Source organism: Coregonus lavaretus, assembly GCF_964263955.1.
Source record: "Coregonus lavaretus genome assembly, chromosome: 9".
In the NCBI taxonomy this organism is placed as follows: Eukaryota; Metazoa; Chordata; class Actinopteri; order Salmoniformes; family Salmonidae; genus Coregonus; species Coregonus lavaretus.
Window position 1 is genome coordinate 24,120,237 of NC_139996.1, and position 25,597 is coordinate 24,145,833.

The 25,597-nt window shown below is 43.5% G+C and overlaps 1 protein-coding gene across 3 annotated transcripts in view; it reads right to left on the reverse strand.

The window, feature by feature from the left end:
- Positions 1 to 8,694: 8,694 nt before the first annotated feature.
- Positions 8,695 to 25,597, reverse strand: part of LOC311134660 (ras association domain-containing protein 7-like) — a 53,412-nt gene continuing 36,509 nt past the window's right edge. For all 3 annotated transcript variants that reach the window (XM_084168406.1, XM_084168408.1, XM_084168407.1), the window contains 5 exons: positions 20,065 to 20,266; positions 18,440 to 19,440; positions 10,707 to 10,881; positions 10,509 to 10,616; positions 8,695 to 9,034 (listed from right to left, as the gene is read on the reverse strand). In XM_084168406.1, the coding sequence (XP_084024532.1) occupies positions 9,003 to 9,034; positions 10,509 to 10,616; positions 10,707 to 10,881; positions 18,440 to 19,440; positions 20,065 to 20,167 (1,419 nt within the window). In that variant the 5' untranslated portion in view covers positions 20,168 to 20,266 and the 3' untranslated portion in view covers positions 8,695 to 9,002. The remainder of the gene's footprint in view (positions 9,035 to 10,508; positions 10,617 to 10,706; positions 10,882 to 18,439; positions 19,441 to 20,064; positions 20,267 to 25,597) is intronic.

Sequence of the window (25,597 nt, forward strand, 5' to 3'; positions counted from 1 at the left end):
GTAGCACACTTGCCAGAGTCTTTAGGGTGGCTATAGCTAGGTTTTAATTCAATTAGCGACAGATTTTAATGTGAATATGATAAAAATCTGCATAAAAACAATATGCACATTTCAGAGTTTCTTTAGGAAAATTTGCCGCCAGACTATGAAGATTTTAATTTACCAGACATTTGAGAAATGTATGCCTTCAGATCCGACTTGGTGCAACCAGCACCATCAATAAAGGAGGGATATTAGCCAAATGAGACACATTTACTTGTCCTTAAAAACAGCCTATAACAAATTACAAAAACATTATTCATTGGGTTTCGATGTGTAGCATATGCAAAACTTTATAGCCATTTAAAAAAAAATGGATTGTCCACCTCAAGGTTCAGCTGTCAGAGATTTGAGCACTAAATGCATCAGGGCATTGCATGCACAGGTCTATAGGATGGAAGAAATTATATAGTAAAACATGCAACTAGCGAATGTAAACCAGGGGGAAAAACGCACTGCCCTCCCCTGTGCCCAATAAAAAAACACACAACCCTCCCCAAAGCAAAAAAAAATGTTTGACAACCCTCCCCTTTTTTGGACCACCCCTCCCTCCTGTAAATTGCGATCTTCCTGCATTTCAACACATTTTGCCATGGGGCAGAGAGAAACATTTGCAGTTTTATAATGCTATTTCACACATTTTGTCATGAGGATGAGAGCAAATTTTGCAGTTGTAAAGTTAATTTCCTGTAATTCTACACATTTTGCCATGGGACAGAGAGAAACATGTGCAGTTTTATAATGCTATTTTGTCATGAGGCTGTGAGCTAATTTCCTGCAATTCTACACATTTGGCCATGGGACAGAGAGAAAATGTGCTGTTTTATAGCACATTTTCTGCTATTCTACACATTTTGCCATGAAGCTGAGAGAAAATGGTGCATATGCACTTGCCCTGCGTGCCCATTCGTAATCCTGCCCTGATCATTCTACTGATAACAGGCATAGGCCTACATACTATGTGGCTTTCTTGCTCTCTGCTGGTTGATATCGAAATGACATACAGTACCTGGGTGGGCCTGTTACATAATATAGCGTAAGAACTTTCTGCTTTCTTGGTAAATTTGTCCCCACTGTATCCGATTGTATCCAATCAAATAAATGGTATAGTCTGGCATTTTCTGACCAGAGACAATTATATTGCTTTGCTAAACTGTTGATCGCTCTGTTCCGGTTGAAAAAGGTTCCTTGGTAATATTGTTGAACCTGAACATATCACCTTTCAGTAGTTAGAGGAAATGTGGGAATATGCAAGCTAAAAATTTGGAGAGATTATGAAGAATTGTCAACAGGAATAGGAAAACGTTCGCACTCGAAGGCAGTTTAATTATAGATTATTTCTCAGCTAAATGTTTTTGTATTTGTTTAACATTTGTTAAACGTGTATAAAATAATGGTCTTGCGTGTCAGGCAATTGTAACCAACATTGCACTTTGCATCTTGCAGTACATCTAAATAATTAAAGATGATCGGTAATGCGCCTTGAATACTGTATGATTGCACTACCCCATTAGTCCAGATCATACAGTCTGTGCCATTCGCGCTCTCTCGCTCTGACTCCACTACTGTAATGAAGCAGCATTCTTGGTACGTGCACAACCACACTCGCCTCATGGCAACAGTGTACACAAGCGAACAGAGTTCAACCACTTTCAGTAGTACGGGTAGAGCGCTTTTTCTCAAAACGGGTTAAATGCACGTCCCTTGACTCCAATGGCCAATGTTTCATTACAGTTCGCCCGATTTAGACTGGGGGAATATTGTCATAAACGCCTTTCTGATGAATATTGCCGATGGCAGGAAATTGATGACACGAAAATGGTTCATTCCTAATATAGCCTGAGACGTGCAGAAATGAACGCGCCGCACCCCGACTATAACTCAAGGAAATCCACCAAACCCATTGGTGGTGTTAAGTACACCAATTGGACGCTGTAATTCGATGGTTGTCTTTATTGGGCGGGCTGTACATTAGGAATGGTGTCCACAGGCTTTACAAGACGCCAATATCTGTATGATTTGCATATGCAGGTCAGGTTGCAGATGCATGGGAATGGGCAGGGATGGGGTAGCGCAAGTGGACTGAACTTCTGCGTTAGTGTAGCCTACGCTGCTATTCTTTAAATGCACCTAACTTTAATGAAATATTGTACATATTTTTGAGAATACAGTTACAGTGTTTGAATGCATGAAGGTGTGGCACTCGTCAGCGCTATTGGAGTTGTTTTCTCTTACAAATGATCTGTTCAAAAGGAAAACTTGGGAGATTGGTGAGTAGACTTCTGTATCTCTTTATCTGGTGTCATTTTGTATTCATTTCGTGAGAATATTTTCCAAATGTTTTTGAAATAGCTCGATGCAGCGTTGAATTTGATGATGTGTTAGGCCTATATTGTAGAATTACTTCACCGGTGTTGATCATATTGTAATTTTGATTGATAAGATTAAATGAGAACCATGCAAAATATTTGACAACCGAAATGTATCGAGAATTCAGATGAATATGTCAAGGACGAGCCTGCCAAGCCAACTGAGATTGCACATAGTTTCGAATCCAAAAGTTATTTTCAGTATTTGGATGCACACTATTTAGGCAACTTGCTCTGTAAAATAATTCCTATTGCCACAATGAAGTTAAGCCTATAGTTGCATGCCATGTTGATATCAAATAAAATGATGATGATGATTATTATTGTTATGCTATTATTGTGTTGTTAGTGTATAATACATAAAATGTTGGTTTTTCCCTCAGCGCCGCGTGTTATAATTTGGTAGGATTTATTTTATAAATCTGAAATCAGGTTAGCCACTGACTAACGTACATTGCGCCTATCCCAATTCCACTGTGCGTGTGACAGCGGCTAACCTGGTTTTGGGGAGATTTCTCTACTCCTGCCGCCGCGGGAAAGGCCCTGTCCAGACATACTTTCCAAAGGCAACATCTTGTGCTATCTGACGCCTGTTATGTGGGAATTATTTTTTGCTTCAGCATTACTGCCCTCCCTGTGGCCTTTCTGAGTACTACTGTATGTAGTACACTATCTCTAGGCTATACAGTCAGAGGCCTTTACATTAGGCCTACTGTGGAGCTGCCATCCTATAGACCTGGCATGCCATCTACTGGGACTCTAGGCTGCTGGTGTTGAGTGTTTCTCTGGCATTGCCTTAGTTTACTTTTGTGTGTATTTCGTTAATTAGCACAGATATAGTCCATAACTTGTATCAATGTATATATACTCTGTTCCAAACCAATGACAATGTGACTTGACAAAGTGTCCCTAAGAAAAAAGAAGTAAACTTTTTATTGAAATCATGTGGCATCAAGTATATTTCTTTCCATTGTGTGGTTTCAGTGTTTAGTTTATTGCCTCATGGATGACTCCTCAGAGTGACACCCAGTAGATAGATAAGTAAGTGGTGTATGTCAGACTCTGTGGCTTAGTCAGCATGATGTGAACGTGCAGATGCTCACGGCACTATCCCATCAACAGGCAGGCAGCAGGGCTATATCCAGAGCATTCAGCATTCAGGCCACAAACAGCCTCTAGCCCCCTTCCTCTTAGATTCAGGCACGTGTACTGTACATCTGAAATTATTGGATAGGTATAAGCATATGGCAAAAGTGGAGCTGCCACCATATTGCTTATACCTATCCAATCCTTTCTTACCTACACAAATGGTTAGGGGTTAGGGTTGTTTTTGGACAGGGCTCCCTCACTTTCTAGTGATAAGAACATGGTGCTATTCAATGCCATGACTTCCAACCCACATCCTGTCTAGTTACATTTTATATACATATTGTTCTGTCTGGTTAAGGTCATTTTATCAAGTTTCCATATCCAAAAGGAAAAAGTTAGCCTTACCTCTTGCTGAACCAGCCTAAACAGATTCGGTGAGAGAGGATCCATTTTGAGTGGTATGGTATTTGTGAGCAAACATAATGCCCTAAACGGGTAGATGCCCTGCCAACCCATCAGAATCTGTTAGTTTTCTCCTGTTTGTGAGATTGCTGTCCTTAAGGTTAGATTTTGAGTGGGTGAGGTTGTGTGTGTGCGTGTGTGTGTGTGAAAGAGAGGTAGTGCCTGTGTGACTGTTTTGTCTGTGAGTGGTTACAGGCCACAAATGGGACATTTCAAAAGATTAGAGACTAACTGGATGTGATTAAACTGCTCCTAAACTGGAAGGCCTTCCAGTGTGATAATCCCTGATAGGAAAACATATATTTTACTCCGTCTGTGTTTCAGAAATTGTAGTTTTCCACATCTCTCTCTTAACTTACCATGAGACTGATCACACAACATTAGCATTTAGTGTTCCACTTCTGCTGCATGCTCATATCAGTGTGACCCTGCAACAGCTCAGTGTGTGTGTGAGAGAGCTTCCCATGTCATACCAGGTCCGAGAACTGTCCCCCCCTCTCGCTACTTTCTTTCCCCCACTTCTCTAGCCCTCCCTCTCTCTGTCTCCCTCGCTCTCTCCAGACTATGGGAACTGCAGGGATTCCGGGGCTTATCTATCTCCAGCCAAGGCAGACGTGTCCTGATCTTATCACCATAATCAAATTCCACATAATTAATCTTAATATCAGAACCGTCTAGTCCTTTCAAGTAGCTCTGACAAACATATGTACCTCAGCTACTCCCCCATCCCACAGCGGTAAGAGTTAAAACAGGAATGTAGAGAAATGCTGACTTAGGCAAAGTCATTATACAACTATTGAAGGGTGGAAATGTTTTATAAATATAGAGGTGCAGAGACAGTATGTAAAGGGGAGAGGAATCTTTTTATGTGGTTGCAAGGACAAATATTTACAGAGCTGTGGAGCAGCTAAGCAGAGTTTGTTTCAGCATAGTGGTAGTTCATGGGACACTCCGTCAGACAGCCACCATGTTTATTCTCACAGGTATACACAGAGAGAGGGAGAAGGGTGAGACTGGGTCATCTGACATGGGTTCAGAGAGGAGGACTGTGTAATGTGAATAGAGTCCAGAGTCGGGGTCAGCTCACTGTTTATGATATCACTTACTGTAGTAGTGAGATGACTAACAAGCATTACAGAAAGGCAAACTGTGAATATAGACATTTGACTTTTCATCACTATCTACTCTGTTAAATACACTATCAGGGCGGTAGGTAGCCTAGCGGTTAAGAGTGTTGGGCCAGTAACCAAAAGGTTGCTGCTTCGAATCTCCAAGCTGACTAGGTGGAAATCTGTTGATGTGCCCTTGAGCAAGGCACTTAACCCTAATTGCTCCTGTTAAGTCGCTCTGGATAAGAGTGTCTGCTAAATGAATAAAAAACTAGATTGTACTGTCATTGTTCCTAGTTCTGCACTCTGTCATGTTTGTTTTGTGAACAAGTTCCCATTTTATTTTCTATGTTCAAATACCATGGCAAGTCACTGTGGCTTGAGATAAGAGCAGAGGCCTGGACTGGAGCCTGGGAAGTGTTGCGTATATGGCATGAAGAAGCACTTGAGTAGAGAATTAGTGTGCATTAAATGTGCATGTTCAGCCATCTTGTGAGTGGACACGTCAGCATAGCATAGTAGACTCCATAGCACCTGGTGCTAGGTCACATGTACTGTATGTGTACTGTATTATATCACCCTCCATGTGTTCTCTACTTCCCTCCCGCACGAAGGGTGACATTTTGGTAACATTGTATGAGCCACATCATGTGTATAATGTATTTAATGTGCTTTCTGTCACTCACAGTGTATTGAAAGTGTTGCCGTAACCATTCAAAACAGCTCCATATAGCAGCCTTTATAAAATGTATAATTCATTAAACTAGCAACGGTTATCCAAATTGTTAAAATGTTTTTAAAACAATTCTAATAAATGCAAGTTGGACAATGGATGAAAACACTCCAAACTTTGAATTTTTATAATTCATCAGATATTGACTGAATTATAGCACATAAAACATTTTACTGGCACGGACAAATAATGGAGTTCATGGATTTAGGTGGGAATACAGGTATTCAATTAAATGTCAATTTTCACTTTTTTTTATGCACTTATACAGTTTATTAGGTACACCCATCTATACTGAACACAAATATAAATGCAACAATTTCAAAGAAGTTACAGTTCATATGAGGAAATCAGTCAATTGAAATAAATAAATTAGGCCCTAATCTATGGATTTCACATGACTGGGAAAACAGATATGCATCTGTTGGTCACAGATACCTTTAAAAAAATGGGCCTCACAATGGGCCTCAGGATCTCGTCACGGTATTTCTGTGCATTCAAATTGCCATCAATAAAATGCAATTGTGTTCGTTGTCCGTAGCTAATGCCTGCCCATACCATAACCCCACCACCACGGGGCACTCTGTTCACAACGTTGACATCAGCAAACCGCTCCCCCACACGACGCCATACACGTGGTCTGCGGTTGTGAGGCCAGTTGGATGTACTGCCAAATTCTCTAAAACGACGTTGGAGGTGGCTTATGGTAGAGAAATTAACATTCAATTCTTTGCCAATTGCAAGCTCCCTCAAAACTTGAGACATCTGTGACATTGTGTTGTGTGACAAAACTGCACATTTTAGAGTGTTTTTTATTGTCCCCAGCACAAGGGGCACCTGTGTAATGATCATGTTGTTTAATCAGCTTCTTGATATGCCACACCTGTCAGGTGGATGGATTATCTTGGCAAAGGAGAAATGGGATGTAAACAAATTTGTGCACAACATTTTTGAGAAATAAGCTTTTTCTGCATATAGAACATTTTTGGGATCTTTTATTTTAGCTCATGAAACATGAGACGAACACTTCACATTACATTTATATTTTTGTTCAGTGTAGTACTGGGTCGGACCCCCCTTTGCTTCCAGAACAGCCTGAATTATTCTGGGAATTCTACAAGGTGTCGGAAACGTTCCACAGGGATGTTGGTCCATGCTGACGCAATGGCATCACGCAGTTGCTACAGATTGGTCGGCGGTACATTCATGCTGCAAACAGCCCGTTTCATCTCAGCCCAAAGATGCTCTATTCAGTTGAGGTCTGCAGGCCACTCAACTAAACTGAACTCGCTGTCATGTTCCAAGTGATGTTTTTCCACTCCTCAATTGTCCAGTGTTGGTGATCGCGTGCCCACTGGAGCCCCTTCTTCTTGATTTTAGCTTATAGGAGTCAAACCCTGTGTAGTTGTCTGCTGTAATAGCCCATCCGTAACAAGGATCGATGAGTTGTGCAGTCCAGAAGGGCGGCAGTTTCTGAGATACTGGATCCGGGGCGCCTGGCACCGATGATCATACCAAGCTCAAAGTCGCGAAGTTCACTCATATTGCCCATTCTAACGTTCAATCGAAAAGTAACTGAATGCCTCGATGCCTGTCTGCCTGCCACGTGACTCCCTGTCTGTAGGAGCGATCCATTTTCGGGAACAGGGTGGTGTACCTAAAACTGACCGGTGAGTGTATACATTTTCGTATTGTATCAGCTATTTTTTTTAAAAATATATTTTGTGTAAAAATAAAATACATTACAGGTGTATTTGCATATATTAATAAATTAACATAACAGGGTGGAACAGGGTTGCAACCACCAAACATTTGCTCCATCTACCCTACCAGCACTCACCTGCGCTGTCTAAACTGCCTCATTAATTACTGTTGTTGTCATGTGCATAATTCAACAACTGTGTCAATAGCAGGATACCCTCGGATTAAAAATCAACATGCATGGCTCTAGATTACACAGATCCAAACATAATATCACTATAATCCAGGGGCGCAACTTTCACTGGAGACATGTCCCCCCCCCCCCCCCCACATTCTGAAATTGAATTTCTGTCCCCCCCCCAGTTTTATCATCGGAATGTGATACAAAACGAGGCAAAGGTGTGGTTCAGGACCATGCGGACGCCTCTGAGAGGTCGGGTAGGCTCTTTTGGAGTGTTTATCCGACCTGATAAAATAATAAATAATAATTATTATGTCCCCCCCCACTTCTAAAACCAAAGTTGCGCCCCTGCTATAATCTGAGTGTTCATTTTCGAAAGTTGCTTTAATTTCAGCACATCTAATTTGTAAAATGTCAACTGTATTAAATTATGAATATTTGTAATTCCACAAATAATTTATACCCATCAAAATACAGTTCCCTTTCTTCTCTTTCGTGTGATGTAAGTGTCGAGAGAATGCGTTAAATCCCCAACAAAGCTTTAGAGTTCTTATAGATTCAAGGGAAATACAATGTATTCCATTGATCCCATTTCAGCCATTAGTGTGTTTGCCAGGTCATTCCAAACATTTCCGCGCTCGTAACGTTAATGGGGCACAAGCAAGAGTATGAAAAAGCCACAGGAGTCAAAAGAAAGCACTCAATCCAGCGAGATTTAAGTGACAAGTGGATATTGCACCCCTCAAACACAGGAAATAGATTGCTGAAAAAGACAGATCCTCAGGTGGGCGGGGCATGCGCGTTCTAAATCATTAAACAAATGTGCCTCATCGAAAGGGAGAATGGAGTTTTGAGTCAGTTTTATGCACTAGCATGTGAAATATTCGGTCCATCCTTGCCATATCCTATTGCATCACTAAACCAGGCCTGTATATGCAAGTATATATTATGCAAATATGATGTGGTCATGGGGAGGATTTAATGGTTTCATTCAATCAAAACACAACAACAAAGTGTATCTAACACACAGTGCACAATCTTTTATTATATTTAAATACACAGACAATGTAATAATTCTCTAGGTAAAGGTTTTCCTAAATAATTTTACATTTCATACATAGGTACTTTGCAGTGTACAGTAGCAAAATGCTGTAAATATATTTATGTAGCTAGTATATACAGTATGTATATAGTATATGTGGTAATCTGGATGATAATAATAAAGACATACAGTAGGTATAAAGACAGACGGGTTAAATAGAATATGTGGTGGTGACATTAAGTGAACAGTGAACAACTCCTTGGCCCTGCCGTTCCTTGTTTTATCTCCATGACGACTCTCTGGATGTCACGACTGCAAGACACACAAAAATAAGTTGGGATGATGTCTCCCTTCATTTGGTTTGAAAACACTTTTCTTGAAAACACTTTTCTTGTTAAGGTGAAGGGAGAGCTTGGTAGATATAGATGGTAAATCATGCCCTGGGAGTGGGTAGAAGTTGGCCCTAACCACTCATTCAGGGTCAGTTCTTAACCACCCAATGGATTGGGTTAGGGGCATCTGATCCTAGATCTGTGGTGAGGGGCAACTTCTACCTCAAGCATGCTACCTCTATTTCCCCATTAAAGCCAGAGAAACCGCCCAAATACCCTCAGCAACCAGGAGGGAGGAAGGAGAGAGCAGACAAACACACACACTGCAGAAACCCAGTTAGGAACAAACCCAACATCACACATACTAGGCCATGGCCATGTTTCAATACTTCTGAAATGCATTGTTCCATTCTCTGTCCTTAGAAGTAATGACTAATCTGAAATATCAGAACATCCGAAATAACTTGAAGGATGCATGTTTGAAATATTCAGACAGGGGAGAGAAGGGACTGTGCAATTCACCTTACAGCGCTCTAAGGTCAGGCTCTCTCTTTCTCTTTGGAAGTCAAAGGTCACCAACATACAAGGCAATATGGAAGTAATCCCCCAAACAGAGACAGAAAAAGGCTCTCTGACACAATAACCAAACACAATTGTATTTTACACTACAGTCAGAATGGTCAGTCATTGAGCCTCATTTATCAATTGTAAGCAGCACAAATCTGTATTTTTTCCCCAATAACATTTCTGCACTTAAATGAGGCCCACTCTTTTATACAGAAATAGAGTGGTGACAGCGTAACAGTGTGTTTCTGTTGAGACACAGCTGTTTGTGGAGAACAGGCCTGTTGTTCTGAGGGTGGAAAGACGCCCTGCGTCATTGGACTGACTGGAGGGAGAGAGAGAGGAGGGGGGGACTCAGAAATAACTCACAGCTGTATCACCCGCCTGGGTGTTACAGTACAGCTGCAGCAGTAGGAGTCAGAGCTACTGTTAGTCCACAACACAGGGGGGGGGGGGGTAGAGAGAGAGAGAGAGACTAACAGAAAGAGTGGGGGTCGAGAGAGAGACATAAAGTAAGGGAAAAAGGGAGTGGGTGGAAAGAAACAGAGAGAAGAGGGAGGGGAGATGTGCATATGTGCATAAGATGTTAGCAAAGCAGAGTTGAAAAGCATAATTGTAGACGGACCAATATAACAGAACCAGAATGATCAGATAAGCAAATAGCATTAGAGCCATAAGGGGCAGTCAGAGGACAGCAAAAGGTGAAGGGAAACCTTGGGGGGGGGTGGGAGGGGGTTGGGGGCTCCATGCAGGGACCTCTACCCTTAGTACCAGAACAGAGGAGTGTGGTCGCAAGGCATGGCCCAAAAAGTCAAGCTGAGGCAGGGGCAGGGGGGCAGGCCGGAGTGGGACAGGGCGGGGTAGCGGCAGGTAGTGTCACACATACACACCCTCTGGGTTGAGGCTGGACACCAGCGGGTTCTGCAGGTTGCGGGGGTGTCCCAGGAACTGCTTGGCTGTGGGCCGGGGAGGCGACTCTGAGGAGAGCAGGCCCAGGCCTGTGGAGAGAGAGATGGAGGTTAAGGAGGAGCAATCAGTGTGTGTGTGTGTGTGTGTGTGTGTGTGTGTGTGTGTGTGTATCTCGGTACCTCCGTTCCTGTATCTTTCCTGTAGCAGATGAGCCAGTTCAAGCTGGTCCAGCTGGTCGCTGAGGTCTGTGCGTGAGTGTGTGTGTGTCGGCAGGACTCCTGCCTGCTGGATGAACTGCTGCAGGTTACACTGCCTCAACTCTTTGTTCAGCTCCTCCAACTCCTCCTGCTTCTCCTGGGGAGGGACACAGAGAGGGGGGAGAGGACAGTCACACCCAATCCCAGATAGACCCCTAGCCCCTACACCGACGCACTTGATGATTCTATAGGCATAGGTGTTGGATGGGTCTAAAATTGGGTTTGGGCTTCAATTAACAGATCTCTTCTCATTCTCTTCGTTTATCTCATTCTACCAATATGATACACCATTAGATATGTGTTTGACACTGTGAAAATGTACATCAGACAGTTTCAATAATGTTTGTATTTAGATACAGATCATAATTAAATAAATGGTGAGATGTTTCTATTGCATGAATCAACTCCTTTGTTTTCTAGGACTACCTCCCAAATATGCAAATATATCTGAAATGCTTAGTTGGAATATAAATCAGCCACAAATATAGAGCCAACTGGAAGACATGAAATGTAATTTGCAAGGTTACTTAGGTTACATAATCATTAGAACAAATACAGACTGACTTTCAAAGGCTGTAATTCATATTCCCGCCACAAGAGTACAGCAACATCCACAGCATGCATCTCAGAGGCCAGATGCTCATCATCATTAATGAACAGCCAGCCACCTGCTGCATCCATCTAGAAAGCCACTGCTGGCTGCAAATGTGTAACATTCCTGACCATAAAGTTCATAAGCTTGTAACGATCAGTAAAGTATGTTTTGACTGTATAGAAGCCCATCAGTTTGAATTTAACTGGGAGGAAAAGAAGAAGACAGAAACTACTGGTCTTTCCAATGTCAACCTTTCCTCCATCAATTAAACATTGACGCACACAAACAAACTAATCAATTAACCCGATCGACTTTCCACTTGTGCCTAGTCAATAATGTCGGAACAGTCGAGAGAGAGACAGACGGGGGGCGGGGGTGGAGATAAGATGCTCTACACATTGCCGCCTATATGTGCAAATTGATCCTGAATGGAATGGATGAGTTGTGGGAAACAGTTGACACCTGCAGGCTTGTCTCCATTAACCTAATGACAGGAGCTGTGCGCTCATCATCGTAAAAACACACAATACTGATGATGTTTACTGTCAGCAGGGGTTTGCCATGCAGTGAAGCCTTTTCATTCTTTCCACCATCATTTCTTCAAAGTTTTCTTCTATGTGTATACCATGGCCCTGTACCATAGGTGTCCCAGCAAGCTACACTATATATACAAAAGTATGTGGACACTCCTTCAATTTAGTGGATTCGGCTATTTCAGCCACACCCGTTGCTGAAGACTTACCCAGCCTGCATAGCAACCATTTTTGTTAGGCATAGCAACCAATGTTTTTGTGTGGATGAAAGTACTGTATTTAGTTTTTTGTCCTCAGATGGAAGGATTAAATAGTATGAATTTACTTCTCAAAATAACGTGTAGAACACATTACAGGCATCACAAGCATGTAAATGAATTGAAAGTGGCGCTTTTGTGATTTGAGAGTGAGCATTCTAGGCGTTATTCTTGACTCCGTTTCACACTGGCTATTTTGGCACCGTGTTTCTGGGGCTAACCCCGAAAAGTCGGTGCTAACCCTGCTCCGGAGCAGAGCCAGCTAACCCTGGGCTAAGGTTGTTGCTTGCCCACTTTAGAATGTGCAGGTGTGAACACTCGTTTAGCCCCGGGCTAAAATCTCCCTTAGCCTAAGGAGGCTCTTAGTCCCGGGCTAAAATCTCCCTTAGCCTAAGGAGGCTCTTAGCCCCGGGCTAAAATCTCCCTTAGCCTAAGGAGGCTCTTAGCCCCGGGCTAAAATCTCCCTTAGCCTAAGGAGGCTCTTAGCCCTGGGCTAAGGTGCTGTGTGAACGCGCCTTATGTTTCTCGGAGATGTTTCCATGCATCGTCTAGACCGGACGGCAGCCTCGGGTAAAACGAAGGGGTAGGGGTGTGTCTCTTTGTTAACTACAGCTAGTGTGCGATCCCTGAGTTAGAATACCTCATAATAAGCTGTAGACCATATTATTTACCAAGAGAGTTTTCATCTATATTTTTCGTAGCTGTCTATTTACCACCACAAACCGATGCTGGCACTAAGACTGCACTCAACGAGTTGTAGCTCTAGATCACCTTTACTCCACACACATAAACCCATACAAGGCTCTCCCTTGCCATTGAGAGCATCTTGATTGGCTGCATCAGCGCTTGGTATGGCAACTGCTTGGCATCCAACCGCAAGGCGCTACAGAGAGGCAGCCAATTTTATCTTTAAAAATATAAAATGGTTAAAAAACGCACTATACAGCCATTCGAAGAATTCAAAATGGCGCTTCGACTATGAATATCTAGTATGTCAGAGAAAAGTCCTAAAAATTGTCAAAGGCTCCAGCCACCCAAGTCATAGACTGTTCTCTCTGCTTCCACATGGCAAGTGGTATCGATGTACCAAGTCTGGAACCAACAGGACCCTGAACAGCTTCTACCCCAAGCCATAAGACTCCTAATTAGTTAACCAAATAGCTACCCAGACTATCTGCATTTACCCTTTTTGCACTAACCTATTTGACTCATCACATACGCTGCTGCTACTGTTTATTATCTAATCTGTCGCCTAGTCACTTTAACCCTACCTACACTATATATACACCCGCTGCTGACAGGTGTATAAAATCGAGCACACAGCCATACAAACATTGGCAGTAGAATGGCATTACTGAAGAGCTCAGTGACTTTCAACGTGGCACCGTCATAGGATGCCACCTTTCCAACAAGTCAGTTCGTCAAATTTCTGCCCTGCTAGAGCTGCCCCTGTCAACTCTAAGTGCTGTTATTGTGAAGTGGAAATGTCTAGGAGCAACAATGACTCAGTCGCAAGGTGGTAGGCCACACAAGCTCACAGAATGGGACAACCAAGTGCTGAAGTGCATAGCGCATAAAAAACGTCTGTCCTCGGTTACAACACTCACTACCGAGTTTCAAACTGCCTCTGGAAGCAACGTCAGCACAAGGATTGTTCGTCGGGAGCTTAATGAAATGGGTTTCTATGGTCGAGCAGCCGCACACAAGCCTAAGATCACCATCCGCAATGCCAAGCGTCGGCTGGAGTGGTGTAAAGCTCGCCGCCATTGGACTCTGGAGCAGTGGAAACGTGTTCTCTGGAGTGATTAATCACGCTTCACCATCTGTCAGTCCGACGGACTAATCTGGGTTTGGTGGATGCCAGGAGAACGCTACCTGCCTGAATGCATAGTGCCAACTGTAAAGTTTGGTAGAGGAGGAATAACGTTCTGGGGCTGTTTATCATGGTTCGGGCTAGGCCCCTTAGTTACAGTGAAGGGAAATCTTAACGCTACAGCATACAATTACATTCTAGACGATTCTGTGCTTCCAACTTTGTGGCAACAGTTTTGGGAAGGCCCTTTCCTGTTTCATCATGACAATGCCCCTGTGCACAAAGCGAGGTCCATACTAAAATGGTTTCTCGAGATCGGTGTGGAAGAACTTGACTGGCCTGCACACAGACCTGACCTCAACCCCATCAAACACCTTTGGGATGAATTGGAACGCCGACTGCAAGCTCACCAATGCTCTTGTGGCTGAATGGAAGCAAGTCCCCGCAGCAATGTTCCAACATCTAGTGGAAAGCCTTCCCAGAAGAGTGGAGGCTGTTATAGCAGCAAAAGGGGGACCAACTCCATATTAATGCCCATGACTTTGAAATGAGATGTTCGACAAGCAGGTTTCCACATAATTTTGATAATGTAGTGTATGGTCCTGTACAAGAGGTGTACCAGCAAGCTATGGTCCTGTACCAGAAGAGGACCAGCAAGCTTTGGTCCTGTACCAGAAAGCTATGGTCCTGTACAATCGGTGGACCAGCAAGCTATGGCGCTGTATTAGAGGAGGACCAGCAAGCTATGGCTCTGTACCATAGGTGGACCAGCAAGCTAAGCTCTTGTACCATAGGTGGACCAGCAAGCTAAGCTCCTGTACCATAGGTGGACCAGCAAGGAGTACTGAGAGATTAGTGCTTTTTGAGGTCGGTTCGGTTTTAGTTTGATAATCTTTTTAGACATTAAATGTACTATGTGGGTTGAATGCTGTAACACAGAATAAAACAATGAATAATAAGTCCCATGATGGTAGTGACTACCCATTACTTCTTATCACTTATTAACCATAATGTATTCACATTACTTAAAAAATATATTTCAGTTGTCGTGTGTATTACATTTGTTTTAGGCCTATTTGATGGCTTCATTATTTAATTCCAAATCATCTCATCTCTATAGAGCTGCTACCTATGCAGTCGGACAAAATCACTATTTTAGTAGTTCTTCAAAGTAAATAAGGCATACTTTTATGACTGCTGAATACCAACTATCAATCTTAGATAATGTATTTTCAGGTAGAGGTACCTCACGAAGCAACTGCTCTCTATCCCTCTTGATCGCACGTTCTTCTCACTCTTCTCTCCGTCTCAGAGCGGTAGGCGCGCAATGGATTATGGTCATTGTAGTTAATTACCACATTTTCTGCGCTAAACTATGTAGCATAACTCCCTACTACATCGCACAGTTCAGGCTTGATCTGATTTATCTCTAGAGAAACTGTACCAGGCAGCAAGCTATGGTCCTGTACCAGGCAGCAAGCTATGGTCCTGTACCAGACAGCAAGCTATGGTCCTGTACCAGGCAGCAAGCGGGTCCTTCCTCCTTGGAGGACCATTTATATAAGGCCATATTGTGACTGACTAAATAAGGGTCAGTTACGACTACAGTGGCTTGCGAAAGTATTCACCCCCTTGGCATTTTTCCTATTTTGTTGCCTTACAATCTGGAATTAAAATTGATTTTTGGGGGGTTTGTATCATTTGATTTACACAACATGCCTACCACTTTTTGTGAAACAAACAACAAATAAGACAAAAAAACAGAAAACTTGAGCTTGCATAACTTTTCACCCCCCCAAAGTCAATACTTTGTAGAGCCACCTTTTGAAGAGCACCTTATGTCTCTTGGCACATCTAGCCACTGGGATTTTTGCCCATTCTTCAAGGCAAAACTGCTCCAGCTCCTTCAAGTTGGATGGGTTTCGCTGGTGTACAGCAATCTTTAAGTCATACCACAGATTCTCAATTGGATTGAGGTCTGGGCTTTGATTAGGCCATTCCAAGACATTTAAATTTTTCCCCTTAAACCACTCGAGTGTTGCTTTAGCAGTATGCTTAGGGTCATTGTCTTGCTGGAAGGTGAACCTCCGTCCCAGTCTCAAATCTCTGGAAGAGTGAAACAGGTTTAACTCAAGAATTTCCCTGTATTTAGCACCATCCATCATTCCTTCAATTCTGACCAGTTTCCCAGTCCCTGCCGATGAAAAACATCCCCACAGCATGATGCTGCCACCACCATGCTTCACAGTGGGGATGGTGTTCTCGGAGTGATGAGAGGTGTTGGGTTTGCATTTTCCTTGATGGCCAAAAAGCTCAATTTTAGTCTCATCTGACCAGAGTACCATCTTCCATATGTTTGGGGAGTCTCCCACATGCCTTTTGGTGAACACCAAACATGTTTGCTTATTTTTTTCTTTAAGCAATGGCTTTTTTCTGGCCACTCTTCCGTAAAGCCCAGCTCTGTGGAGTGTACGGCTTAAAGTGGTCCTATGGACAGATACTCCTATCTCTGCTGTGGAGCTTTGCAGCTCCTTCAGGGTTATCTTTGGTCTCTTTGTTGCCTCTCTGATTAATGCCCTCCTTGCCTGGTCTATGAGTTTTGGTGGGCAGCCCTCTCTTGGCAGGTTTGTTGTGGTGCCATATTATTTCATTTTTTTAATAATGGATTTAATGGTGCTCTGTGGGATGTTCAAAGTTTCTGATATTTTTTATAACCCAACCCTGATCTGTACTTCTCCACAACTTTGTCCTGACCTGTTTGGAGAGCTCCTTGGTCTTCATGGTGCCGCTTGCTTGGTGGTGCCCCTTGCTTAGTGGTGTTGCAGACTCTGGGGCCTTTCAGAACAGGTGTATATATACTGAGATCATGTGGCACTTAGATTGCACACAGGTGGACTTTATTTAACTAATTATGTGACTTCTGAAGGTAATTGGTTGCACCAGATCTTATTTAGGGGCTTCATAGCAAAGGGGGTGAATACATATGCACGCACAACAAGTTATTTTTTTCATTTCACTTCACCAATTTTGTTTATGTCCATTACATGAAATCCAAATAAAAATCAATTTAAATTACAGGTTGTAATGCAACAAAATAGGAAAAACGCCAAGGGGGATGAATCCTTTTGCAAGGCACTGTATATAGCCAACAGACTTAATCACCAAGTCCCACTCCAACTCAGATGACAAGCTGATACCGAATGAGCTTTTCATGGTCTTATAAACTGTTTCATAGCATGCCTGTAGCACAGCCTTTACTTATGGATCACCATGAGATGGGTTGCAATGGTCTAAGAGCACCTATGGCCCCGTCTTAATGTGGGATGTAGCAAATGCACTCAACCCATATGAAACACATATGAAATACATTAGAATAACATTAGCTACATACAACAACAACATCACTGTCTCCAACTAGTAGCAACCACTGACAGACCTGCTTGTGTCAAAGTTAAGCAAAGAAAATGCACTTGTGCAATGGATTAATGACCTTTATTCTGTTTTTATATTTTTCTCCATTTCAGATACAAGAATATAAGGAAGTAGAGGTACTGTCAATGTGATACAAATGAGAGTACAGATATGGGGGAGTGTATCTAATCAGTCCAGATGAGAACTAAGCTGTCACAGCCAATCATACCAGTCAAGCCAGTTCATCAGACACCCAAAAGGGGTCCCATTGCAATTCATAGCAAACATTCATACATTTAGATACACGTTTGATTTAAGTACAAAACATTGTGTAAATGGTGAGCATGTTTTTTTCCCGATAAATATAGGTTTTCCCATCACCATGGGAGACAGAGACCATATTTATTTGTTGAGTGTCCTTGCACTGATGAGTGTATGTGTGTGTGTTTGCTGCAGTGTGCTGGCAAGATTGGGTGAGAGAGGGTAGTAGCTACACCAGTGGTTGGCAAAATGTTTTGATTAAGTGTTTCAAATGTTCTTATGATAACATGTTTTGCCTTGATCAAGGATAATTAAGCTGCGGACTACCATTAAACATAGGCGCAGACACATGCATACACACACACGATAACATACGCACTATACACACACGTACACATGGATTTGTGTACTGTAGATATGTGGTAGTGGTGGAGTAGGGGCCTGAGGGCACACAGTGTGTTGTAAAATCTGTGAATGTATTGTAATGTTTTTAAAATTTGTATGAACTGCCTTAATTTTGCTGGACCACAGGAAGAGTAGCTGCTGCCTTGGCAGCATCTAATGGGGATCCATAATAAATACAAATACAAAAATACAAATTGATTGATTAATGTCATTGATTGGCTTACTTGGTTTCCCAGGTCTGAATTAGTTTGTCCCACACAACTGACCCACCATTTGTGAACCACTGAGCTACAACCTTCTCATGGGTACTGGATAGGAGTGTGGGTGAAGGAGAGTGTGAGTTACACCCCTCTCTCCAGGGCCCTGCCCTCTCTCCTTACCTGTAGCAGTGACTCGGCCTTCCCCATAGCCCTGTCCGTCTCCGATAACTCCCCCTCCAGCTCCTCGCTGTGCCTCCCCTGGCTCTGTAGCTCCGCCCTCATCACCCCTAGCGACTCCTCACCCCCCGCCTGATTGGCCCTCCCAGCATGGGCGCCGCCCCCCAGGCTCTCCCGTTTGATCTCCTGCTCCAGCTGGGCGGAGCGAGACGAGAAGTCGTGGAGTCGCCGGCCGCAGTCGTCCATCTTGGCATGGAGCTCCCCCAGCCTCCTCCTCATCCCCCTCTCCCTCTCCACCTCCGCCTGCAGCTCTTCCTGCCAGAACGTCTCGTGGGCCAGCTCGGCCTGGTTCCTCCTGGCTGCCTGTTCCAGAGCCTCCATTTCCTCCTGGAGGCAAGCCTCTGGGACAGGGGAAGGAGAGGCGGCCGGGGAGGCCCTGTTCCAGGACCGAGAGTCTCTCTCCATGGCCTCCAGCTGGGCCTCAATGGCCCTCAGCCTCTCCTGCTGCTGAAGAATCTGCCGGAAGACCTCCTCTTTGGACGGGCCCACAGGAGGGGAGGGAGAGGGAGAGTGAGGGGAGGGAGAGGGAGAGGGGGAGTGGGTGTGTGGGGAGGGGGAAGGAGCATGGTGGGGAGGAATGGGGCTTGGTGAGGCCCTCTCTTTGGGGGAGTCGCGGGGAGACTTCCTGATGAGCTGCTTGGCTTTGGTTCTGGGGGACGTGGAGGGCCCCAGGTTAAAGGTGAGGGACTTCTTGGGCTGGGTGCATTTGAGGGGCTCTGGTTCGGGGTGTTTGGGCAGAGGAAGAGGGGCGACACGGTCCTGGGTGGAGCCAGAGCCAGACCCTGGTCCATCGCTGCTGCTGGGGCCGGTGCGGCGCAGGAAGAACTGGACGTCGTTGCTGTGCTGGCCCAGCTTGGCCAAGGACTCCAGGGGCCTTTCATTGGCTAACAGCTGCCTCTCTGAATCTCTCAGTCTCTGGATCAGCACGTAGCGACCCGTCTGACCTGTGGCAGGAAGAGTAGTCAGAAAACTGAAACACAACATCAAATCACGGGGGTATCATTAACAGCTCATTGCCCTCTCTCTGGCTATGGGCTATGGCTAATGTCTATACAAGACTAAACTCTAGTTCTGCAGTCCTTCACGCAACTCTCTTTTCTCTCAGCAATGAAAAATATGAGCAGAAGACGGTTGTATAAGTCTTATACAACTTATAAACATGTTCAAACAAACTGAAATCTCCATGAGGACTGAAATGAGGACAAGCTCTCCCTAATGACCTGGCAGCCGCTCACACACACAGAGGAAAGGGAAGCTGCTAAATATGGGGTTTCGTTTTTTGGCACTGCAGTAAGTGGCTTCAATACAGCCTGAGGGTGTGGTGACAGAAGCTTGCTCTATACCAAGTCGACCCCTAGCGCCCTTCCCCCTTGGCACTTCATTGAGGTCAGAAAGGAAGGATAGGTGGAAATAAATAAATCTAACACAGTGGTTCCACCTTGACCTCTGATCAGTGGGATTTTCACCATATTGCTGATGCCTATCCAATTATTTTAGATCTAAAGTGCCTTAGGGTTTAGAGGGAAAGAACTCGCACCCCAGAGAGGAAGAGGGACTGAGATACTGACCAATGGCCTGAGCCAGTGCGATGACCACATCCTGGCAGGAAGTCTCCTCTGATAGGCCACAGACCACGCGCACAACTCCGTCCACCCACACCTTCAGCTCCATCTGAGACGCGATGCTACGAAATGCAATGAGGACTTCAGTTCAGATCCACTTCGCTCGGTTCGGCTCAGTTCAGCACTGCATGGTACTACTGACTCCACTCTGCAGGGAAGAGAAACATGGATAGGGAGGGTTAAAAAAACACCCTCACAACCAATCAATTAGTCACAGTACATAAATACATGTTACACAGAACTTGTGAAACTTCCACAACGTTATCTAGCCAAAGGGGGTGAAAAAAGTAATCCCTCGAAACACAGCAGAATAATATTGTTGCTAAGTTTAACACACACGACAGGCAGCTGTGTCACACACAATTGGCCCATTTCTCTCTCCATCCTCTGTGTAGTATTGAAGCTATGGGTTTATACATCTCTCCTACAGGCACTATACGTAACAGAGCCTTATTGACGTCAGGCCCTGCATATGTGTGACTGAGTCTACCAGTCGTGACTGAGGTTTAGATTTCCAGCACACTGCCCCTTGGGAGCTGAGCTGAGCGGAGCCGAGCGTTGCGTTCCTGAAGTTTCCTGTTGGTTAGTTGGAGCTCTGGTGGTACCTCACGGACCTGAGAGCGTCAACGCAGATCTGTAACCCAATGAAATGCTTCTCAGCGTAGTGCCGAGAACAGCGAACAGGTGAGTGTGTGTGTGATCCACTTTGATACCTCCCACCAGCAGCTGACCTGGCAGACCTGGAACTTCAGAGACTGTCTCTGGGAAGAGCAGCAGGTTTCCTAACACTGGAGGAGATTTAGGCCTAAGTGGATTTCACAATAAGGAACAGGAACAGCACTAACCACTCCCCTGTGTGCCCTTTCATGACTTTACTTCATCTGTATTCCACTAATAACAAGGCAATAACATGCGTTGCCTGACTCGTAAAGTCAATAGCCTTGGGTGGTAAAGCACACACCTAGACCTACAACTTTTATTAACGATAGTAGTAGTAGACTATACAGTTTCTCATTTGGCATATGATAACTCAGTAAGGCCATACACACTGGCAGTGTGACTCTTACATAAGTTATGTCAACATGAGTAATAGATAAAATGACCCACTTGCTCTGTAACTGGCACACAGCACAGCTAGTGTTTGAGCTCAAACCCCTAGCCTAGCTCCTCCCCCTCCTCTCTCTGAGGTGTTTGTACTCATTGACTATTGGCTGTAGTCCAGGGGCCATCTATAGGGGAGCTGCCCAGCAGGAATGCACTGACTTCATCTGATGAGCACAAGAATTCCAGCTTTCTTAACAAACCATCATTATAGCAGTTTATATACCATCACTAGCTCCCCTCCCTGCGAACCAGCTACCCCCAACATTACTCATGTGGTATAAACAGGCCAAACACTGGGCGAGCTCGGGAGCAACAGAACACAACGCCACCACATACAGAGAAGGAATCACAACTAGGGCTGTTTTGGTGAGCGTATTACCGCCACACCGGCGGTCACAAGTCATGAAGGCAGTCAGATTCCACATGACCGTTTAGTCATGGTAATTTGGCTTCTCCCAAGCTCTGATGCTGCTGATGGTCATTAGTAGCCTACCAAACTTGCTAACTGCCTGGTACCCTCTAATCACTCTGACAACAATGCAAATGTAATTTTTTCCCCTGCCCCTGTTTCAAGACAGGTGCATGATAATGGTCCATTCTAAATCAAAACAAATTTCACACATATTATTTTGTATATGTAAAGACAAGATTAAATCAGGAATAGTCTGATTGGTGACAATATTAGCCTATCACTTCTGAATTATATATTATCACTTTTCAATTTTCATCATAAAAATGCACCTTTATAATAAAAGCCATTACATGCATAATTGCATTTGCGGTCACTTTTCATAATGGTGTTTTCCCGCTAATGGAACATTCCCACCTATAGCCTACTGCCGTGTGCGCCTTGCTGTGCTTATAAAGTGAAGAAATAGCTTATAGTCTAATAGTTTATAAAAAATGTAAGCTAAACATTCTGATCTGTTGCATCAGCCTCATTGCATAGAAAATGTTTTTTGATGTGAGTGGTTGTATTAATTTGGGATCTATCGCATCCCACAACTGTCCCAGACTATGTTTGGAATATTTATTTATCGTACAGAATAGGTCAACTTTTTTACTATGGGGGATAGTAGATTGGGTGGACAACAGTGGGTGGACTGGCCTCCGTCTTTGTGGTAGTAATTAGAAGTTAACATTTAAATTTAAATTTCAATGGTGTACCAGCTAAATTGCAGTGGTCTGAAGGGATAGGTCCATTCTATGAATTCCATTTCTATGATTGAAATGACACCCACCCTGTATTCAAGAGCATGTTGTGCCTCAACCGATGGCGGGCACAACACAAAAACCTCAGATGATGTAAAGTAGGGTCTAAGCTACAACATATGTGAATATGGAGAAAAAAAATCGGAGTTTAAATTTATATTTAGATAATTGACGTTAAAGGTAAAAACATTTCTTTAAATAAAGTATTAAATAATCTGACAACCCTGTTTGTACGCTGTTAAATGATATCAAACTCAACCGTTTATATTTTCAAGTGACGAAGACATGGGTGTCTCATGGTATGGTGGGGTATGTAAAATGGGTCAACTTTGAGCGCATTTATCTCCTGAATGTTTTGGCATTCAGGTAAAAAAAAGTCACTATCTGACCACTTCTTCCATGGGCAAACATGTATGGAAGTTTTGTTTAAATCAAAAGGGAAGCTGTCAAAAAGTGATTGAATTCAAATGGTTTACCCAATTATTACTTAGTAACGCATTATTATGACTTACTATGTCATAATAATGACTCCCATATCTCACAACGGCTGAAGATATAACATGTTTCCCAAAACACCACGCAGAGAGAACGCTCGCTAAGTGCGTCATTGGAGCATGTGTCAATACTGATAGTATCGACATAAAGGGAGCGCCTGCTCTCGGATCAGCTTTCTCCATTGAAATCTTTCCTTAATATTATAATTATTTCACAATACTGATGACGGAGGAGCTCCTAGAGAGATATTACCACCTACGGCTGCAAATACTGAGGCAGCTTATTCTAATAAGAATGCACTAAATCATTGATTTGGCACATCATTGAGCACGTTAGGCTACACATCATGAAATATATTAAGACAAATGACAGTACTCTACATGTAGCAAAATAGAACTCAATTGATTGAACATGAAATGTATTTCACTATGGTCGGAATAGGCCTATAGCCTACTGTTTATATTTTAATGCAGTCATCTCGGTTTTCATTTGAACCATCTTTTTATACTTGCTTGTTTGTAACAGTTGCAAAGACATTGGCAACTTTGTATTTGTAGTCAATTTTGTTCTGAAGTTATCGGTGGTCACAGAGAGACGGATAAATCATGTGATTCTATGTTTAGCAGAGATCTTCTTTGTATAAAGTCATGCGGGAGAGCAGAAAAGCATCTAACGACGCACTTAGCTGTTCTACAAGTGGTCTGAGGCAGGCGTTAGATTACCAGCGTTTTCAAGTGCAATGTTAACGATGACTTTGGGAAACAGCTCAGAGATTTAACTATGCTCCTATGAACGTTCTAACGATAAACTTAGCCTTAAGATGCTTTTTGGAAACCGGGCCCAGGCCGAGAGCAGTGGAATGCCACCTTACATGCCTGTGTGTGAGTGTGAGAGCGAGAGAGAGAGAAAGAAAGAAAGACGCTGGAACAAACTCTCCTTTGTCTATGAGAGGACTAGGACTATGACACACACACAGTAACCCAGTAAATCAAACATGGTATCCAACACCAACCCATCTCCCCCTGTCAGAGCCAGGCTCGCAGTGACCTGTGAGACAAACCGCTCATCACACTCAGGTAGGAAACTGGAACAAACACAGCATCTGAATTCTCCAAAATGGCTTCATTTCCGCGTCACTTGCAATGATCCTGCAGAACTGGACGATAGATGAAAGCAAGTGTATATAGGCCTCCAAATATTTCCTTTACTTTATCTAGTGTTTTCAGATGGTTGTAAAATAAGATGAGGAGATAAGGTAAGGACAGAGGTATCTGTGCCCTGACCCCTATCCATCATCTCCATCTTATCTAGCATGACAAGCTCTCCTATAGCACCTCACCTGGCCAGGTCTTATTGGCCAAACGAGCCCTGGTGTTGGGGGGTTGTGTGTGACAGGTTCTCACACTGGCTATGACACCATGTGACAGCTTAGGAGTTGTGTGTTCCATGAAAAGATGTCATTTTCCCACGAAAACACACCTTCTAGTCAGTGAAATGTGATCAACCACACCAACCGGAAACAAACCAGCCACAGTCTCATGTTACTTACTGCTTTGTCAGATATCCAGTGGTGTAAAGTACTTAAGTAAAAGTAGTTTTTTGGGGCATCTGTACATTACTATTTATAATTTGACAACTTTTACTTCACTACATTCCTAAAGAAAATAATGTACTTTTTACTCCATACATTTTCCCTGACACCCAAAAGTACTCGTTACATTCTGAATGCTTAGCAAGACAGGAAAATGGTCCAATTCACACACTTATCAAGAGAACATCCCTGGTCATCCCTACTGCCTCTGATCTGGTGGACTCACTAAACACAAATGCTTTGTTTGTAAATTGTCTGAGTGTTGGAGTGTGCACCTGGCTTTCTGTAAATAAAAAAACAGGAAAATGGTGCCATTTGGTCAGCTTAATATAAGGAATCTTAAATGATTTGTACTTTTACTTTTGATACTTAAGTATATTTTAGCAATTACATTTACTTTTGATACTTACGTATATTTAAAACCAAATACTTTTACTCAAGTAGTATTTTACTTTGTGACTTTCTCTTTTATTTGAGTCATTTTCTATTAAGGTATCTTTACTTTTACTCATGTATGACAATTGGGTACTTTTTCCACCACTGCAGATATCTATGGTATCTTCTAGAATCTAGTGAAAAACATGGCAACTATGCCTAGGCCCTACATATATTTTAAGCCACCAACAACAGCATGAAATAGCATACATATTTAATGGTGCACATCTATTCTGGGATATGTCCAATGAGAGACATCCAGCTGACAGCTTCTCCAACACCAACTGTCTTCAGGTCGACTCCACCACATCCGTACAGTGGCGGCTCCAGGTCTGACTGACACTCATCTCTGTGGTTGTGTGAAGGGTGTGGAGGATCCACACAGACCACTCACATACGTTCAGAAACACACCCACCCACCACTATCCAGGCAACCAGAGGTTTTCAAACTCACAAATATCCACCCAGGCCCTCCACACCCAAAACTCACCCCATCCCCTCACCCCATCCCCCTATCCCCTCACCCCATCCCCCTATCCCCATCCCCTCACCCCATCCCCCTATCCCCATCACCCCATCCCCTCACCCCATTCTGTTGCTCACTGCTGCTCTGCTCATGCTCTTACCATCATCATCACCCAC